Source organism: Phocoena phocoena, chromosome 19 (genome assembly GCF_963924675.1).
Source record: "Phocoena phocoena chromosome 19, mPhoPho1.1, whole genome shotgun sequence".
NCBI lineage: Eukaryota > Metazoa > Chordata > Mammalia > Artiodactyla > Phocoenidae > Phocoena > Phocoena phocoena.
Genome location: NC_089237.1, coordinates 32,609,477 through 32,630,175, shown reverse-complemented (window position 1 = coordinate 32,630,175; position 20,699 = coordinate 32,609,477). Strand labels below are relative to the sequence as shown.

General features: G+C 39.9%; 1 protein-coding gene across 1 annotated transcript in view; it reads left to right on the top strand.

Annotated features, from left to right (window-relative positions):
- The window catches only part of LOC136139097 (phosphatidylcholine transfer protein-like), a 40,239-nt gene extending 39,747 nt beyond the window's left edge, over positions 1-492 (top strand). The window contains exon 3 of the mRNA XM_065898010.1: positions 314-492. Coding sequence (XP_065754082.1) covers positions 314-492 — 179 coding nt within the window. The remainder of the gene's footprint in view (positions 1-313) is intronic.
- The last annotated feature ends 20,207 nt before the right edge of the window (positions 493-20,699 follow it).

Sequence of the window (20,699 nt, the reverse complement as noted above, 5' to 3'; positions counted from 1 at the left end):
TTTATTATTTTGTAAACTGGGGTTTAATTTTATCAACTCCTTTGGATTAAGATAATTAAATGAGACTATATCCATGTGTCTACTCGTTGACAGGTGTTTAATAAATAGCAGCAGAATGTGACTTGGCTGTTTTTCAAAATATTTACATGTAAGTCTCTCATAAGGCAAGGCAGAGGGCAGAATCCACTTGAATTCCATGTTATCTCTCTCCTTACTATCTGGGCCTGAATATAAAGTTGGAAGTTTTGCAAGGTTTACTGCTGTATCTTTAATATGTCTCCTCCTTCTAAATTGTCATCTTTTCCCTCTCTAGTTTTCATGTATTACTTCGATAGCCTGGATTGCCCAGTTCCAAACTGGCTCTTTAAGTGGGCTGCCAAGGTGAGATCCCAGGAGGCAGGAGGGGAAGCGTGTTTGACAATTGTTGACTTAGCCCGTGGGGCTGTCAGCCTGAAGAGATGCACTGTCTCAGCCCTCATGATGCTCTTTTAAGAAGCAGCTCTGTTGAGGGACCATGGTTAGTACTGGGGTTGCCAATACCCAGCACAGAGGCTGGGACAAAAGACAAAGAATCTTTACCTGGAATGCCAGCTCCTCCCTGCTCTTCCCCTGAGATCCCACCAAGATCACTCTTTGGAACCTCTGGACAATAGCCTGTTCCTTGTAGGAACAATGGTGCCTGTGGACCCTGTATCTGCTTATGGAGGAGTTAGACAGGCCAACCTGGCTCGGGAGACAATCAGACATGTCCAAGCCTGGGAAAGGCAGTTTTTTACGGTTATTTATTTATTTATTTTTCTGTAAGGAGAGAGAACTGCAATGGTACTCAGATCACTAGGGACTGACTAGGACCTGGAATCATGGTGACCATTCCATCTGCTTTGTAAGGTCCTACTTACTGGCTGGAAGGCTCGCCAATTCCCTGGGAGAGTGGAAAAGCACATAGGCTTTGAGTCAAACATCATATATTGAATCCTGGCCCTGCTTCTAACTGGGTAATCTAGGGAAGCCATCAATTTCTTCCCTTTTAAAAATGGAGATGGATATTCTCACCCTGTAGAGAAGGAGTAAATAGAACAATGTTTGGGGAAAGTCTTGGGCAATGTTCAACATTGATTAAAGGATGGTGTATCCTGCCCCTTGCCCCCAGTCCTTACCATTTTCTAAATCTGTAAAGCAAGTCCTTTCTCTCATTTCTTTGGAAGAATCCCACAGCCCAAGCCAATCTCATTTCCTGTTTTTAATTTTTTCTTTTCAAAAAATGATGTCTCAGAAATATCTTAGCTTTTTTTTTTAGCAAAAGTCAAAATATACAGCAAGGTCTTATAACACTGGCCCCTGACATCCAGCCTTACCTGTGCCCTGTGTCTTCCATTTTGTCATCATCTGTGGCAACATTCTATGGATATCTGTTTAGGGGCCTTATTTTCATATTTAATACTCCCAAAGCCATCTTCCTTTACTTTTACCACATCCCAAAGAATCAAGAATAATCGCTGTGAGGACATAGAAGTGACAGTCTTCTTTCCTTTGCAGAAAGGAGTTCCTACCTACTTGAAACGCATGGTGAATGCCTGTCATAACTATCCCAGGAGATGCTAAGAGAGAGAATTGGGAGCTCTGTGCCAATGGAATGATGTCCCCGGAAGTGCCACAACTACTGATGCTCAGCCTGCCTGTCACTTTTTCATCTTCAGAGGCCTGCACACTCTCCAGAATGTTGTCCCCGATTCCTTTCCCACTCTCCCCACCCCGGGACTGGCGGCTGAATGTGGGTCAGATTAGGGAAAACTTTGCTTGTTTCTAAAAAGGGAAGTCCTCAGTAGGAAACATAGCCATTCCATTGTGCCGTTCTAGGGGGATGGTAGGTAGCCGAATGACAACACCACCTCAGAGGGACTAATCCTGACAAGTTGGTTCCTTCCCACATGTGATTCCTTGCAATCCAGGGGGGTGGTTTCCTGCTGAAGTTGCATTGCCTTCAGAGCTGACTCTCAGTGCACCAAGACTGGACAACATGTGCTGATGTCCATTTGCCTTATGCTTCACTGACTTGATTTGGCTGGAATTGAGATGATAATCCACTGTCTCTCCCCATTCCTACTTGGGGAGGATCACAAGCTGTTTTGATTTCAAACCATTTTGAAAAACATTGCAGACCTGACTAAGTGTATAGTGTGATAACAGTTTTTTCTCATCACCCATGTCTGGGTTTCTCTCTTTCCCATATGCCCCTGAGGAAGGCTGTCCGTACCTCACTAGCTCTGCATTTTACTAGACACTGAGGCATCAAGACTGCTCTGGCAGTTAGCAGAAGACAACTTTCTTTGCACACAACATTGAGTTAAATATTCTTTATATGCAATAACTAAATTTCCTTTATCGAATGATGGTGATGTTGAAAGGATAAGAGTTCACAGCCAGGGAAATATTAATTAATGGTGTGGTTGACACTACACCTTTTTCTCAGGAATTCCACTGAAGTTATCTGGCTCTTTGACCACAAAAAGACTTCCAGTTTCCTACTTATCTCCTGAATTTTAGAAGGAAAGATATTTTGTGGCCAAAGACACAGCCTTATGATCTCAGGGGAAACTTTTAACCACTCTGTGTGATGGTACGGAACTTTGATTAATGGGCATAAAAATTCAGGATGTAAAGCCAGAAGCAAGGGATTTATTAAAATGGGATACCTCAGGCTGTGTGTTTTTTCTATGAAAGGAAAGTGTATTGAATACAGATAAATAAATACAGAGTGAGTTATTCTTGTGCTGTCTGCAGTTTCCTTCCTACCTTGTTCCTTCTGTGAGAATGAATCAGTTAGGTCTCTTTGGTTTGCAAGTCACACCCAACTTAACTCATGGACTTCAACATAAAAAGGAATTTTAGGCTCACTTACATGCAAGGCCAAGTGTATAGTGGTCTCGGGTAGGGGTTGATATGGACCTCAAACTGATGTTAGGAATCAGCTTTGCTCTTCTTCAACTTATCTATGATGTTGAGCTGTGTTTGGAGGCAGGATGGCTGCTAACAAGAGAAAAATAGGCCTATATCTTCCTAGGTTCATGCCAAGTCAAAAACAGACAGCATTTCTTTTCAGTTGATCCCAAATCACCCCATGACTCCCTCTAAACCATATGCCTATCCCTACCCTAGTCATTGTGGTCATATGGATAGAATTATGCAAATAAACGAATACTTCATAAATTTATCATTATCAGTAATGTAGTTGGAATTTTATTTCAGGTAAATTAAATCTACATGTCTCACGTAATAGAGGTCAAGTTGGTATTTTATGTAGAGTCACTGTAACACAAGCACTAGGATTAGAGTTTTTGAGCAAAGAATCAAAATGAAGTGGTCTGATGCAAACCATATCTTTCACAGTGTTTGATAATTTGCTAGCAATGCTGAGAATACTAAGCATAATGAGTTTCTAGGTAAGCAGTTTAAAAAAGTCACTCAGCTTGCTATAATTAGTAGAGTTAAGACCCTTTTGCATTCATGCTTGCTAATATGGAGAAGACAGTCCTATACAGTGTTGATACAGGTTACCTGCGAAACTGAGAACCCATGAGTCAATAGTAAATGCCAGAGGCCCAAAAAAGGTAGAACTGGTGCTCTGGTGGTTGCACTGGATCCTTCAAGGTCTACCTCTCTGCAGGGGCTGAAAGTATCATTTGGAATTTAAAAGGTATAAATATATTATCATTCTTCTAGCACTTAGCTTCACTTATTTTCCCATGTCTGTCTCTCTGAATAGACAATAAGTTCTTTGTGGATAGAAACCCTTGTTTCACTTTGATTACTGCTCCCTAAGGAAGTGTATCTTAGGCACTCAAATGGTAACTAAATGTGTGACTTTAATGATTTGGAGAAGTTTGACCAAATGACACACACCCAGAAGGCTCAACCCATCCAGATATAGAGGTTTGATTTCACTATATTAAATATTACTTTAATGTTTAATAATTTAATTTAATCCAAATTATTTCCCCAAGTCATCATTTTAGGGCTCCAGATTCCTCAGGTTCCCATTCGTCTTTCCATGAGAGCATCTTTATTTGTTAAGGCGTGGCTTTGCTGGTGTGGCTATGGGTTATACTTACATGTTATGGAAATGGCACAGTCTGGACTGAGTTCCGCTGAGATTAGTCAGGATTTCAGGATTTTCATGATGAAAGTAGCATTACTGTTGGTGCTAAATTTTTTCCACAGGCAAATTATTCACGCTGCATAACAGTTCAAAGTTAATGACCACCTTGGAACTGAGGAATTCCAGCAGAGGGTCACTTCCTTGAAAATGTTCCTATTTCACAATGAGGGTCCTGGCCTGGCTCCCTGGCTGAGATTCCTCACCCAGAATCCCCATCTCTACTGTCTGCCCTTCAATCCTCCTGCTTCCCAGCTGGGTTTGAAAGAGAAAGAAAGCAGACAGAGCCCATTTGGTTCTCATGTTTTTGGTAGCACCACCCAGTCGGCTCAGAGAATTATCTTTAAAAGCTTTAAGATGTGTGTTCACTTCACAGATATTTCTCAATGGTCTGGTGTCCATCTGGCAAGGGGACAGGCATGGCAGTTCCTGGGATGAGTGGGACAGGCTTGGGGTCTGCACTCAAGGAGCTTATGATTCAGTGAAGAAGACACAGTGGACAAACTGTTGAAAAGGTGATGAGTTGTGAAAACAGGCAAGTAAAGGGGGCTAGAGTCTAAATCTGGGGGCACTAACCAAGTCTGAGGGATGATGGGAGTGCATGTTGGAGTTGGCTGGATGAAGGTTGGAGAAGAAAACTTCCACGTGGAAGAAACCATTTCCATAAAACCCCTCAGGCAGGAGAACCAGTCACATCTGAAGAATTAGCAAAGGCCAGTAGGTCTGAGCAATGAAAATGAAGGAAGGCATCTCACATGTGGCTGAAGAAGGAGGCAGTGAGGCGGTGGGAGACCCTGAGAGCTATGGCAAGGATTTTGAACTTCATATGCAGAACACCAGTAAACTTTGAAGGATTTTAGGCTGAGCAGTGACCTGGTAAGCCACATCCATTCCTAACTGAAGTTCATTTTCCCCCATGGCTCTTCACCATCTCTAACATTCCTCCAACATGGCATAGGGGTGCTCTCCAAGATGCTCTAAGACTTGTCATTTTGAATCCTTCCCACTCTGAGGCAGCACTCTGAGTAGCCCACATCCAAACCTAGTTTCTAAGGTGGAGCATCAGCCTCTGAAGTTTAACCAGAAAGCAGGGAGCATCCATGCACATGACCCCTGACACACCTGAACCATGCTATTGTCAACATGCCCTGCTGTGTGAGTGCATCAAACACCCTGTCAGAGCAGAGCTACTGCAGGAGTCAGAAGTGGTAGAGCAAAAAGAAGGTCATATAAAATATAAGTACGTCTGCCTTCCCCAAAGTTTCTTTCTCTAAACTACTCCCTAACTACAAGGAATAACACACACACACACACACACACACACACACACATATATATACAAATACACATATATGTATATGTATACATATATATATTTAGACACATATGTGTGTGTGTGTATATATATAGTCTTGAGAACACAGAAGCACATTGTTTGTTGAGGTTCTCAGAGTCTAGAACCAAGAAAATAAGAGGGCTTCATAAAAATTATTTATATAGCTAATCTATTTATATGTAGTTTTGTGTGTGTCTGCTTGGACACATATAATAAGTGCTCCATTTCATAAGATATAATAATGGAATAACAACTAGGCAGCATGTTATGTGAGTGACTTTGCAAATTCTCTACATGATGTGCCAGGTTCAGTGCTAGGCAATGGAGTTCACAAAGGTGAACAAATTCTTCCCTTAGGGAATTAGCAGACTACAGAGGACATGGAATATGTGCACAGTTTACGATAATGAGAGAATGAGATCACCACCTTATGTAAGGAAAATATATAACATTTTAAGAGTCAGTGGCTAACTACTCCTAAAAATAAGACAACAGGCCCCAAATGGAGTCACTTATACTAAGTCTCATCTCCCAAACCAAGCCTTACATACAGTTTTGGCTCTCCCAGAAATGGTATCTCAAACCATTTAATCAAGAATTGCCTGATCAGCACTAGTTAATCTTCCTGATAGATCCCTGCCCTCTTCTAGCTCGGTGCTTTTTGACCACCTATAGGGGTGGGATAGGGAGGGTGGGAGGGAGACACAAGAGGGAGGAGATATGGAGATATATGTATATGTGTAGCTGATTCACTTTGTTACAAAGCAGAAACTAACACACCACTGTAAAGCAATTGGACTCCAATAAAGATGTTAAAAATAAATAAATAAATAAAGGAAAGTAACCTTACAATAACCAACCTGCTTTTTCTTAATATAACTTCCTGTTCTTACTCCCTTCTGCCTATAAAGGTCTCTCATTTGATACAGCTCCCTGAAGCTCCTTTGTATCTGATAGGTTGTGTGCTGCTTGATTCAAATTGATTTTTAATGTGTCTCAGTTTATATTTTAACAGTTCTAATGTCAGAAGAGGGAACCAAAGGAAGCCCTCAAAGACTCCCATTATCAAGAGCAACCAGACTTGGGTACATGCTGAGCCCTTGAGCTTGCTTCTTTCTTGCTGCCTCTGGAGGTGGTGAGTAAGTTATGTATATTCCTTGAGGAAGAACCTGGACCCTGTCTTATGGCCACACTATGGTTTCTTGACTGCTTCTTCTTTGTTTCTGCATTCCCTCCCTTCCCTGATAAAGAGCTGATTGAATTTGCCCTTTGGAACTCAGAGAAGGTCAAGGAGGCTGAATGACTCTTTCTTCCGACAAACAAGAAACAGGGGACACAGGAAAGATTTGTACCTGGGAGGGCCCCACAGGGCCCTGCTCAGTTTCAATCCCCTCTTATCTTTGATACTCCTCAATCTTGAGGAAAATAGGTGTTGGTCAAGAAAAAGGATAATGGTTTGGATAGAGAGGTTAATCATAAACTTGGCAGAGGAGCTCAGTTTTAGTGGGACTCCTGTTTCAACCTTCCTCAAATCTTTCAGAGAACAGCAGGCCAACTGCTGCGGCTACTTCCCACTGAAATTGGGCATAGTCCTTCCCCAATTTGGAGAATGGACACCTCGAGTTCCAGGTCTTGGAATTTTTTATGATTAAAATCTCAATCCCTTGATCTGCTGTTCTGGTGCAAAAAAATGAATTTGAAGTAGAAGGTGTGACAATCCAAACGTTAATGTACAAAACAGTTTTCGTTACCTTAGGAATTCAAGAGAATAACCCTGAAACCCAGTCTAGTCCTGTCACTTCAAGGAGACTTGTAGCCAGGTATCCAGTTGTCTAATTTTATCTAAGTAGGTCTAAACTTCTGATGTGGTATTATACATAACAGGAGCTATTGGCCACTACACATATATCTCCTTTTTTTCTGTTAACATCTGATCTAAACCAATTTTATTGTCTAAAATTTAAATTACAAGAAGAGGCCTTGAAGCCATAAGGTTGCAGCTTCCATATGCCAGCAGAAACTGCCCTGAGATTGGCTAGTGGTATCCTGAATCTGACACAGCTCAGAAAACTCAAAGTTCTCAGCAATACAGGAACGTGTCTAAAATCACATCCACAATGGCCACCTTGTTTTACCTAGGATGTCTGAACCACAGTTACTCCATTTTGACTTTCAAATGCATTCCCCTTCTCAGTGGTCACAGCAGATATACAATACATGTCCAAAAGGCCACAAAACAGGTTGCTCTGGTCAGTAAGTTTAAGTTAAACCATGTCTAAACCAGAATGACTTCCCCATACCTCAATATGTGCAGATTTTTTCATCATTTCCCATTTTGATTGCAAACACTTTGACATCCCAAATCATCTGTCGCTTGAAGCCAGGGTGGCCATTGACTGCCTGCCCTGGGTCCAGATCATGTCTCTTGTTGCTAGACCTCCTTCGTATTTGCCTACTTATCCACGTTGGGGCAAAACTAATCAGATATTGTGGACAAGCTCAGAGGTATGTTAATGGGGAAACATTATATTGGCTATACATTTTAGCACTTTTACACAAGTATTGTACATGTGCTTTTAGCAGTAGATCTAAAGCAAGCAGTGATACATCATGAGTACTTACAGTCTGTGACACTTTCACTAGATAATTTTCTTTTCTTCCTGAATATCAGGGCAAAAGTGTAGCTTGTACAATAATTTTCATAAATACAGACCTCAATTAATAAAACTAGAATATAATATCTATTGAAACATATATTTTTTCTCTAAAATTACCCTTATCTGCACCAAACATAGCCAAATCAATTTGTTTGCAAAATAAGTTTGGTCAAGTGACCATATAGGCTCCTCCAAACTGGCTGTGGTGGAATTCTTCACGAGTCTCAAACTGAATTCCCAAAAGGCCTCTCAAGGCCAGGAAAGTCATGCCAGTGGTCTGCCATCATATTCTGCCTTGGCGGATTTCTCTCTCTTGTAGGTCCCCAAAATATTGAAACTCATGCACATGCCATGACAGTCTTTCCCATTCACCTGAAAAGGCTGCTCAGAACCCGAGTCTTCAATTAATGGAAGGACCAGACAGACAGAAAAGAAAAATGTTTCAGTTTTACTCATTGTGCCACAACCAACTAGAGGGGAAAAGCTTCCCCATATCTGGAAAACACAAATCAAAACCGGTAATATTCCAGACAAAAACCATAAAATCATAACTATATTCACCAGTTCGCTCAGTAACATCTTTTTTGTTAACAGCTTTGTGAAGCCATCAGGTTTTCCATTAGGATTCTTTAGTTTCTTACCCAGTTCAGCAGTACAATCTGAAATTTATCAGAGATCTGTCCTTGTCAAAAAGTCTTTCTATGTATTTTCTTGAAGATGAAGCACTCTTACAAAAGCATCAGATACAACAGTAACTGTCTATAACGAACAAAAGACGTAAAAGCCACAGTTAAACAACTGATTACTATGTAATTGATCAAGAAACTTGGTTACAATAACCAGAATTATGACTGGTAAACTTTTATCAGGACACATCAAATTTTTAGGTATTCCATATTAATAACATTTACCCATATAATATAACCTGAAAAAGCTTATAACTCATTTGACAATGCTTCCCATGTAATTTAACATACCAAATAACAAAGGCCTCTTTTTTTCCCTCACTCTCAGAGATCACAAATGATTAGATTAAGGTTCCAGGTAGATTATTTACATCTCAAAGTTACAAGAAGAGAAATACTTATTCCTTCTCGAAAACTAGCTTCCTATAACTGCATATGCAAAAAACAGTTTTAGAGTGTCAAAAGAGTTCCACCTTGGCCATTTTCAGGGTTTTTTTTTTTTTTAGTTTCTAAATAGTCAATTCAGTCATAGTTAATAGCTATAATAGACAATAATACATAATATTCACTCACATTCACATGCCTCACTTTCAGAGGAAAAAGAATCAGCATTCACACTACCAGGACCCCTTAACAAAGGTCAAAACCAGGAAGAGAGAACAGGACATTCACGAACACACCCAAGATGAAAGCCAAACCAAGTCCAAAGGCTCACTTTGATCCAATAGCAGAGCCATTAGGGGCCCTTGTCCTCCAGATCTCAAGGAGTACTGAGGCAAAACAGTATTACAATAAAAAATATCATTCCTTTATTCATGGGAGCATAGCTAAAGATCTCCCTGTTTTGCAAAAATACACCTTATGGGACTATAAGATGGAAAATAGATCTGATCACCCATACACAAATATCAAGCAAATAAGCTATGCAATGAAAAATGGTCTCTCGAGGTCAGAGTTCCCTAGCCCCAGAAAGGGAAAATCTCAACCAAGGCTCTGCCATGTATAAAGCCAATGCAATAGTGGTGTCCTCAGAGCTCAGAGACCAGAGATGTCTCAACCAGCCAATGAGAGGACTGATACACAGACACATACAAACAACAAACGTGGCCCTGAAAGCAAAATGTCAGATGAGATGTAGCCCCCAAATTCCACTTCCACTCTCAAGCGGATGCCTCAAGACAAATTGGCCCAGCTCTTGAAAGAGAATGGACCCAAACTGGCTGGCAATAAGCCCAGAGTCATTCACTCCTTAAAAGGGAAGTGATCTCAGATGCAGTGGCTAGAATTCCCAGTCTGTGCAAGCCAGAGTGGCTCATCCCAAGATGTTACACAAAGAAACATAAACAACGAATAAGGTACAGTCACAAAGACAGAAAATCAGATAAGGTGTAGTCTAAAACTCCTAGTCCAACTCTCAGATGGAGGCTTCCAGAGTGTCCCAGATCTCGAAAGAGAAGGAACTCAGAGTGGTTCGCAATGTGCCCAGGTTGGCTCACTCCTTGATAGGGAAGTGACACCAGATGGAGAGGGTAGAATTTCCCATAGCAAATAATCCTAGTTAACTTTTACATCTCTCTGAGATGTCTCAGGTTTCCTCTGGAGCATCTCAAAGTTATCTGGAAGTCAAAAGAACTTCAGTTAGAATTTGATATTTGGGGAGTTTGTCCAAAATATCAAAAAGGGTGCAAAATACTTGGTCAAATAGGATCACAGGTCACTGTGAAACAATATTTATTCACTTAACCAAGGTGACAAAAGATTTCAAAAGCAATTACAGATCACTTAAAGGCAAGGAAACTCACACAATCTGTTACCAAAAGCAGCATTCCAAGAAAATTTTGCTCTCTTAACAAAGAGAAAGCAAATCCAGCCCTGCCCCTAGTCTATTCTTAACAAAATCCATTTATCTAATTAAACTTAATGCAGTCTTAGAAAATCCTGATCATGCACGAAATTCTTTTCCCAGCATTCCCTTTTTACAAGCTCTCTACAACTTTCTTCATGCATATTATTTTATCTCTTATTTTCTTCTTCATTCAGAAACAATCCATTCTAGGACAAAATAGCCCTTCTTTTTCCAAGAAATTCATTTCTATCCTTCATACCTTCTTTTGCTGAAAACACACATCTTTTCTCTCATACTGAAAAGTTTGTCTTATTCATTCAGTAGCTTTCATTACTTATAATTTTAATGCTTAAAAACCTTAATTTCTAGCAAAAACCAAGAAGCAAGGAATTGTGAGCTCTATGTCATACAAACATTTCCTGATTGGAAAATTTATGCTTTAGTCTTCCTGTCCTAACAATGCAAAGGTAGGTAAATTTAGACCCACCCACCATTTAAAGTTCCAATATTTTATACCATGTGAAATGACCTGGACAGTCAATGAGCTCTTGACATTCAACTCAGTTTAGTTTCAAATTACCAAAATCTGGAGAGACACCCACAAAGCAGACATTCCCAGAACATACTCATTTCTAACGTTTCCATCAAAAACCTCTCTTATCTTACTTATATATATTTAAAGTTTCATCATGTTGAGATATGTTTCTTGCTGACAAATTCGCAGCAGATATAATATGTTCTTAGTTGACCTCTAGTAAACCTAGGTACAACAGAAGTACCATTTGGAAGCAGAGACACACAGAACCAGAATTTCCCATTTCACAAGACAGAAAGTTAATCACAAAACATGAGACACAAAACAGACACCTGTCACAAATAGTACCTGGTGTTCACAAATGATGAAACACAAATGGCTGTCACAAACCCACATGACCAGTCTGGCTCTTAAACAGATATACCCTTAAAACACAAACAGCTTTTAATGACACAGGAACATCAGAGCCAACTGGCCCAAATAGCACTCTGGCCCAAATAGTGTCTGGTGCTTACAAATGATCCTCAGTGGGGGATGCACATCAGAATCAAATGGCCACAAAGGAAAAGCTGCCCAGGTGCACTCTTGTAGACAAACCTGGTCCTAGAGCTCGTAAGCTCGTATCAAATGCACGTTTCCATTTCCACCTACTGAAAGCCAAAACAGCAGCTGGTATTGGGCAGGGAAGAGATGTGGAAAGTCCTTGAGATGATGGTTTCAGCAGCTGCTGGGACATTCCCTCAAATTTCCCCTCTGAGGCAAGCTAGCCATGATTGTTCTAGAGCCTTGCTGCAGTCAGTGGCTCAGTAGCCTGGAGGAGCCAGACCCAGCAAGAGCATAGCCCCATATTGGGCAACAAAATCTGTTACTAAACTCAAGTCTGACTGTTCACTGCTCAAAAGCAAATAAGTGCTGATTGTAAAAAAAAAAAAAAAGTTGCTATATTCAGAAGGCTGGCAACCTGGGGAGATGATGGGCTTGTGTCCAAAAACCTAACTGCAAAGATTCTGCTTAACGATAAAATTTTTAAAGGGAACATTATTTGGGGAGGGGATCAGAGTCTTCATTATCTTCCACCATGTGCAGACTTTCTTCTGATTGGTTGGTGGTGTTCCAGGAATCTTGTGCTCAGCCTGAAGTTACCATCCTCCACCTGGGTGAGGGCCTTAGTTCTGGCAGAAGAACTCAAAGTTATTTTGTTATGTATATCTCTTAAGGAAGAACCAGGAACCTGCCCCAAGGCTGCACTATTGTTTCTTGACTATTCCTCCTTTGTTTTTGAATTCTCTCCCTTTCCTGATAAGCAATTGACTGAATCTGCCCTTTGGAATTCAGGGAAGGTCAGAGGAGGCTGATTGAAGCTCATTTCCTGAAAACCAGAAACAGGGGACACAGAAAGTTTTGGTACTCAGGAGGAGTCCATAGAGTCCTTCTCCATTTCAGTCTCTTTCACAAATATTAGTAAAAAGCAATCTGAGTAGGTAAGTTTAAATTATTCCATCTGCCAGAAAAACAATGGACCAAACTGGTGTTCTATAAATTAATGAGTTTTGCATTATCATATGTTTCATGAATAAAATTTTTAAGTGAAAGCTTTAAGATCTCAGTTTGCATCTGTATGCTTATATATGTCTATTTATGTATACTATAGATATGTGATTTATTCTGTACCTCCGAATGGTATTACCATAATTATTTCCTAAAGAGCTCTATTTAATTTACTGAAGACAAACAAGCATTATAAAAATCAAGTATAGGAGAAGACTCAAATCAATAGAATTAGAAATGAGAAAGGAGAAATAACAACTGACACTGCAGAAATTAAAAAAAATCATGAGAGATTACTACAAGCAACTCTATGCCAATAAAATGGACAATCTGGAAGAAATGGACAAATTCTTAGAAATGCACAACCTGCCAAGACTGAATCAGGAAGAAATAGAAAATATGAACAGACCAATCACAAGCACTGAAATTGAAAGTGTGATTAAAAATCTTCCAACAAACAAAAGCCCAGGACCAGATGGCTTCACAGGTGAATTCTATCAAACGTTTAGAGAAGAGCTAACACCTATCCTTCTCAAACTCTTCCAAAATATAGCAGAGGGAGGAACACTCCCAAATTCCTTCTACGAGGCCACCATCACCTTGATACCAAAACCAGACAAGGATGTCACAAAGAAAGAAAACTACAGGCCAATATCACTGATGAACATAGATGCAAAAATCCTCAACAAAATACTAGCAAACAGAATCCAACAGCACATTAAAAGGATCATACACCATGATCAAGTGGGGTTTATTCCAGGAATGCAAGGATTCTTCAATATACGCAAATCTATCAATGTGATAAACCATATTAACAAATTGAAGGAGAAAAACCATATGATCATCTCAATAGATGCAGAGAAAGCTTTTGACAAAATTCAACACCCATTTATGATAAAAACCCTCCAGAAAGTGGGCATAGAGGGAACTTTCCTCAACATAATAAAGGCCATATATGACAAGCCCACAGCAAACATCATCCTCAATGGTGAAAAACTGAAAGCATTTCCACTAAGATCAGGAACAAGACAAGGTTGCCCACTCTCACCACTCTTATTCAACATAGTTTTGGAAGTTTTAGCCACAGCAATCAGAGAAGAAAAGGAAATAAAAGGAATCCACATCGGAAAAGAAGAAGTAAAGCTGTCACTGTTTGCAGATGACATGATACTATACATAGAGAATCCTAAAGATGCTACCAGAAAACTACTAGAGCTAATCAATGAATTTGGTAAAGTAGCAGGATACAAAATTAATGCACAGAAATCTCTGGCATTCCTATATACTAATGATGAAAAATCTGAAAGTGAAATCAAGAAAACACTCCCATTTACCATTGCAACAAAACGAATAAAATATCTAGGAATAAACCTACCTAAGGATACGAAAGACCTGTATGCAGAAAATTATAAGACACTGTTGAAAGAAATTAAAGATGATACAAATAGATGGAGAGATATACCATGTTCTTGGATGGGAAGAATCAACATTGTGAAAATGACTCTACTACCCAAAGCAATCTACAGATTCAATGCAATCCCTATTAAACTACCACTGGCATTTTTCACAGAACTAGAACAAAAAATTTCGCAATTTGTATGGAAACACAAAAGACCCCGAATAGCCAAAGCAATTTTGAGAACGAAAAAAGGAGCTGGAGGAATCAGGCTCCCTGACTTCAGACTATACTACAAAGCAACAGTAATCAAGACAGTATGGTACTGGCACAAAAACAGAAAGATAGATCAGTGGAACAGGATAGAAAGCCCAGAGATAAACCCATGCACATATGGACACCTTATCTTTGATAAAGGAGGCAGGAATGTACAGTGGAGAAAGGACAGCCTCTTCAATAAATGGTGCTGGGAAAACTGGACAGGTACATGTAAAAGTATGAGATTAGATCACTCCCTAACACCATACACAAAAATAAGCTCAAAATGGATTAAAGACCTAAATGTAAGGCTAGAAACTATCAAACTCTTAGAGGAAAACATAGGAAGAACACTCTATGACATAAATCACAGCAAGATCCTTTCTGACCCACCTCCTAGAGTAATGGAAATAAAAACAAAAATAAACAAATGGGACCTAATGAAACTTCAAAGCTTTTGCACAGCAAAGGAAACCATAATCAAGACCAAAAGACAACCCTCAGAATGGGAGAAAACATTTGCAAATGAAGCAACTGACAAAGGATTAATCTCCAAAATTTACAAGCAGCTCATGCAGCTCAATAACAAAAAAACAAACAACCCCATCCAAAAATGGGCAGAAGACCTAAACAGACATTTCTCCAAAGAAGATATACAGAATGCCAACAAACACATGAAAGAATGCTCAACCTCATTAATCATTAGAGAAATGCAAATCAAAACTACAATGAGATATCATCTCACACCAGTCAGAATGGCCATCATCAAAAAATCTAGAAACAATAAATGCTGGAGAGGGTGTGGAGAAAAGGGGACACTCTTGCACTGCTGGTGGGAATGTGAATTGGTTCAGCCACTATGGAGAACAGTATGGAGGTTCCTTAAAAAACTACAAATAGAATTACCATATGACCCAGCAATCCCACTACTGGGCATATACCCTGAGAAAACCAAAATTCAAAAGGAGTCATGTACCAAAATGTTCATTGCAGCTCTATTTACAATAGCCCGGAGATGGAAAGAACCTAAGCGCCCATCATCGGACGAATGGATAAAGAAGATGTGGCACATATACACAATGGAATATTACTCAGCCTTAAAAAGAAATGAAATTGAGATATTTGTAATGAGATGGATAGACCTAGAGTCTGTCATACAGAGTGAAGTAAGTCAGAAAGACAAAGACAGATACCGTATGCTAACACATATATATGGAATTTGAGGGGAAAAAATGTCATGAAGAACCTAGGGATAAGACAGGAATGGAGGCGCAGACCTACTGGAGAGCGGACTTGGGGATATGGGGAGGGGGAAGGGTGAGTTTTGACAGGGCGAGAGAGAGTCATGGACATATACACACTAACAAACGTGGTGGGGTGGATAGCTGGGGGGAAGCAGCCGCAAGGCACAGGGATATTAGCTCGGGGCTTTGGGACAGCCTGGAGGGGTGGGAGGGGGAGAGTGGGAGGGAGGGAGATGCAGGAGGGAAGACACATGGGAGCACATGTATATGTATAGCTGATTCACTTTGTTATAAATCAGAAACTAACACACCATTGTAAAGCAATTATACCCCAATAAAGATGTTAAAAAAAAAAAAAAAAAAAAAATCAAGTATACTCTTAGAAATATAGAAACTAACCCAAATATTTTCAAAGTTCTTGTGATCTAGGATAATTTTCAGTAAATAAAAGCTAGTTTAAATTTATTGGTTTAATTAAAACAGGTGTACCTTTAGAGTTGTCAGTATCAAATACTTTTATTGTACCTATGTTTACAAAAAATCAAATAAGCTCTTGATATCTCAAATTGTAGAATTTGTCATCAAGAAAGATAAGATGATGGTTAGAACATAGCTTTATTTAAAAAAAAAGTAATATTCAAAAAAAAGGGTGATGGTGAGCTGTTTAATTCTTATGAAATTTTCATGAGTGATTTAAACATACATGTTAAGATGAAGGAAACTAAATAAATGTAAGATAAAAGTTTACAAATAAGAGTTGAAGAAGATGGTGGAAGAGTAAGATGTGGAGATCACCTTCCTCCCCACAGATACATCAGAAATACATCTACACATGGAACTCCTCCTATAGAGCACCCACTGAAGGCTGGCAGAAGATCTCAGACTTTCCAAAAGGCAAGAAACTCTCCACATATCTGGGAAGGGCAAAAGAAAAAAGAAAAAACAGAGACAAAAGAATAGTGACGGGACCTGCACCAGTGGGAGGGAGCTGTGAAGGAGGAAAGGTGTCCACACACTAGAAGCCCCTTCGCGGGCAGAGACAGGGGGTGTGTAGGGGGGGAGGGTTCGGAGCCATGGAGGACAGCACAGCAACAGGGGTGCAGGGGGAAAAGCAGAGAGATTCCCACACAGAGGATCAGTGCTGACCAACACTCACAAGCCCGAGAGGCTTGTCTGCTCACCCGCCGGGGCAGGCAGGAGTTGGGAGCTGAGGCTTGGGCTTTGGTCGGGTCACAGGGAGAGGACTGGAGTTGGCAGCATGAACATAGTCTGAAGGGGATAGTGCACCACGGCTAGCCCGGAGGGAGTCTGGGAAATGTCAGGGGCTGCCGAAGAGACAAGAGACTTTTTCTTGCCTCTTTGTTTCCTGGTGCTCGAGGAGAGGGGATTAAGAGGGCTGGTTAAAGGAGCTCCAGAGACGGGCACGAGCTGCGGCTATCAGCATGGACCCCAGAGACAGGCATGAGACGCTAAGGCTGCTGCTGCAACCACCAAGAAGCCTGTGCGCAAGCACAGGTCACTATCCACACATCCCTTCTGGGGAGGCTGTGCAGTCCGCCACTGCCAGGGTCCCATGATTCAGGGACAACATCCACCGGAGAATGCACGGTGTGCCTCAGGCGGGTGCAAAGTCACACTGGACTCTGCCTCCGCAGTCTCGCCCCACAATCCCTACCCCTCCCTCCCCCCAGCCTGAGTGAGCCAGAGCCCCCGAATCAGCTGCTCCTTTAAACCCTTCGTGTCTTAGTGAAGAACAGACGCCCTCAGGCGACCGACATGCAGAGGCGGGGTCAAATCCAAAGCTGAGCCCCACCCGAGAGCTGTGAGAACAAAGAAGAGAAAGAGAAATCTCTCCCAGCAGCTTCAGGAGCAGTGGATTAAATCTCCACAGTCAACTTGATGTACCCTTCACTTGTGGAATACCTGAATAGATAAAGAATCATCCCAAATTGAGGAGGTGGACTTTGGGAACAAGATATATTATTTTTTCCCCTTTGCCTCTTTTTGAGAGTGTGTATGTGTATGTTTCTCTGTGAGATTTTGTCTGTATAGCTTTGCTTTCACCATTTGTCCTAGCTTTCTCACCATCTGTCTTTTTTGTTTTGTTTGTTTGTTTTACTTTAAAAAAATTTTTTTTCTTAATAAATATTTTTTATTTTAACAACTTTATTTTATCTTACTTTATTTATTTTATTTTATCCTCTTTCTTTCTTTCTATTTTTCTACCTTTTATTCTGAGCCATGTGGATGAAAGGCTCTTGGTGCTGCAGCCCAGTCAGGAGTCAGAGCTGTGCCTCTGAGGTGGGAGAGCCATCTTCAGGACACTGGTCCACAAGAGACCTCCCAGATCCACGTAATATCAAATGGTGAAAATCTCCCAGAGATTTCCATCTCAATGTCAAGAACCAGCTTCACTCAACGACAAGCAAGATACAGTGCTGGACACCCTATGTCAAACAACTAGCAAGACAGGAACACAACCCCACCCATTAGCAGAGAGGCTGCCTAAAATCTTAATAAGGCCACAGATACCCCAAAACAAACCACCAGACGTGGAGCTGCCCACCAGAAAGACAAGATCCAGCCTCATCCACCAGAACACAGGAACTAGTTCCCTCCACCAGGAAGCCTACACAACCCACTGAACAAACTCTAGCCACTGTGGACAGACACCATAAACAATGGGAACTATGAACCTGCAGCCTGCAAAAGGAGACACCAAACAGAGTAAGATAAGCAAAACGAGAAGACAGAAAAACTCACAGCTGATGAAGGAGCAAGGTAAAAACAAACCAGACCTAACAAATGAAGAGGAAATAGGCAGTCTACCTGAAAAAGAATTCAGAATAATGATAGTAAAGATGATCCAAAATCTTGGAAATAGAATAGAGAAAATGTAAGAAACATTTAACAAGGACCTACAAGAACTAAAGAGGAAAGAAGCAATGATGAACAACACAATAAATGAAATTAAAAATACTGTAGAAGGGAACAATAGCATAATAACTGAGGCAGAAGAATGGATGAGTGACCTGGAAGATAAAATAGTGGAAATAACTACTGCAGAGCAGAATAAAGAAAAAAGAATGAAAAGAACTGAGGACAGTCTCAGAGACGTCTGGGACAATACTAAATGCATCAACATTCGAATTATAGGGGTCCCAGAAGAAGAAGAGAAAAAGAAAGGACTGAAAGAATATTTGAAGAGATTATAGTTGAAAACTTCCCTAATATGGGAAAGGAAATAGTTAATCAAGTCCAGGAAGCACAGAGAGCCCCATACAGAATAAATCCAAGGAAAAACACACCAAGACACATATTAATCAAACTATCAAAAATTAAATACAAAGAAAACATATTAAAAGCAACAAGGGAAAACAACAAATAACACACAAGGGAATCCCCATAAGGTTAACAGCTGCTCTTTCAGCAGAAACTCTTCAAACCAGAAGGGAGTGGCAGGACATATTTAAAGTGATAAAGGAGAAAAAACTACAACTAAGATTACTCTACCTGGCAAGGATCTCATTCAGATTTGATGGAAAATTGAAACCTTTACAGACAAGCCAAAGCTGAGAGTTCAACACCACAAAACCAGCTTTACAACAAATTCTAAAGGAACTTCTCTAGGCAAGAAACACAAGAGAAGGAAAAGACCTACAATAACAAACCTAAAACAATTAAGGAATGGGAATAGGAACATACATATCAATAATTACCTTAAATATAAATGGATTAAATGCTTCCACCAAAAGACACAGACTGGCTGAATGGATACAAAACAAGACCCATATACATGCTGTCTACAAGAGACCTACTTCAGACCTATGGACACATACAAACTGAGAGTGAGGGGATGGAAAAAGATTATCCATGCAAATGGAAATTAAAAGAAAGCTGGTGTAGCAATTCTCATATCCAACAAAATAAACTTTAAAAAAAAGACTATTACAAGAAACAAAGAAGGACACAACATAATGATCAAGGGATTGATCCAAGATGAAGATATAACAATTGTAAATATTTCTGTACCAGAATAGGAGCACATCAATACATAAGGCAAATATTAAGAGCCATAAAATGAGAAATTGACAGTAATACAATCATAGTAGGGAACTTTAACACCTCACTTTCACCAATGGACAGATCATCCAATATGAAAATAAATAAGGAAACACGAGCTTTAAATGATACATTAAACAAGATGGACTTAATTGATATATATAAAGGATATTCTATCCAAAAACAACAGAATACACATTTTTCTTAAGTGCTCATGGAACATTCTCCAGGATACATCATATCTTGGGTCACAAATCAAGCCTTGGTAAATTTAAGAAAATTGAAATCATATGAAATGACTTTTCCGACAACAACACTATGATACTACATATCAATTAAAGGAAAATAACTGTAAAAAATACAATCAGATAGTGGCTAAACAATACAGTACTTAATAATGAAGTGATCATTGAAGAACTCAAAGAGGAAATCAAAAAATACCTAGAAACAAATGACAATGGAGACATGATGATCCAAATGCTATGGGATGCAGAAAAAACAGTTCTAACAGGGAAGTTTATAGCAATACAATCCTGCCTTAAGAAACAACAAAAATCTCAAATAAACAATCTAACCTTGCACCTAAAGCAATAAGAGAAAGAAGAACAAAAAACCCCCAAAGTTAGCAAAAGGAAATAAATCATAAAGATCAGATGAGAAATAAATGAATAAGATATGAAGGAAAGGAGAGCAAAGATCAAAAAAACTAAAAGCTGGTTCTTTGAGAAGATAAACAAAATTGATAAACCATTAGCCAGACTCAATAAGAAAAAATGGGAGAAGACTCAAATCAAGAGAATTAGAAATGAAAAAGGAAAAGTAACACCTGACACTGCAGAAACACAAAGGACCATGAGAGATAACTACAAGCAACACAATGCCAATAAATTAGACAACCTGGAAGAAATGGACAAATTCTTAGAAATGCACAACCTGCCGAGATGGAACCAGGAAGAAATAGAAAACATGAAGAGACCA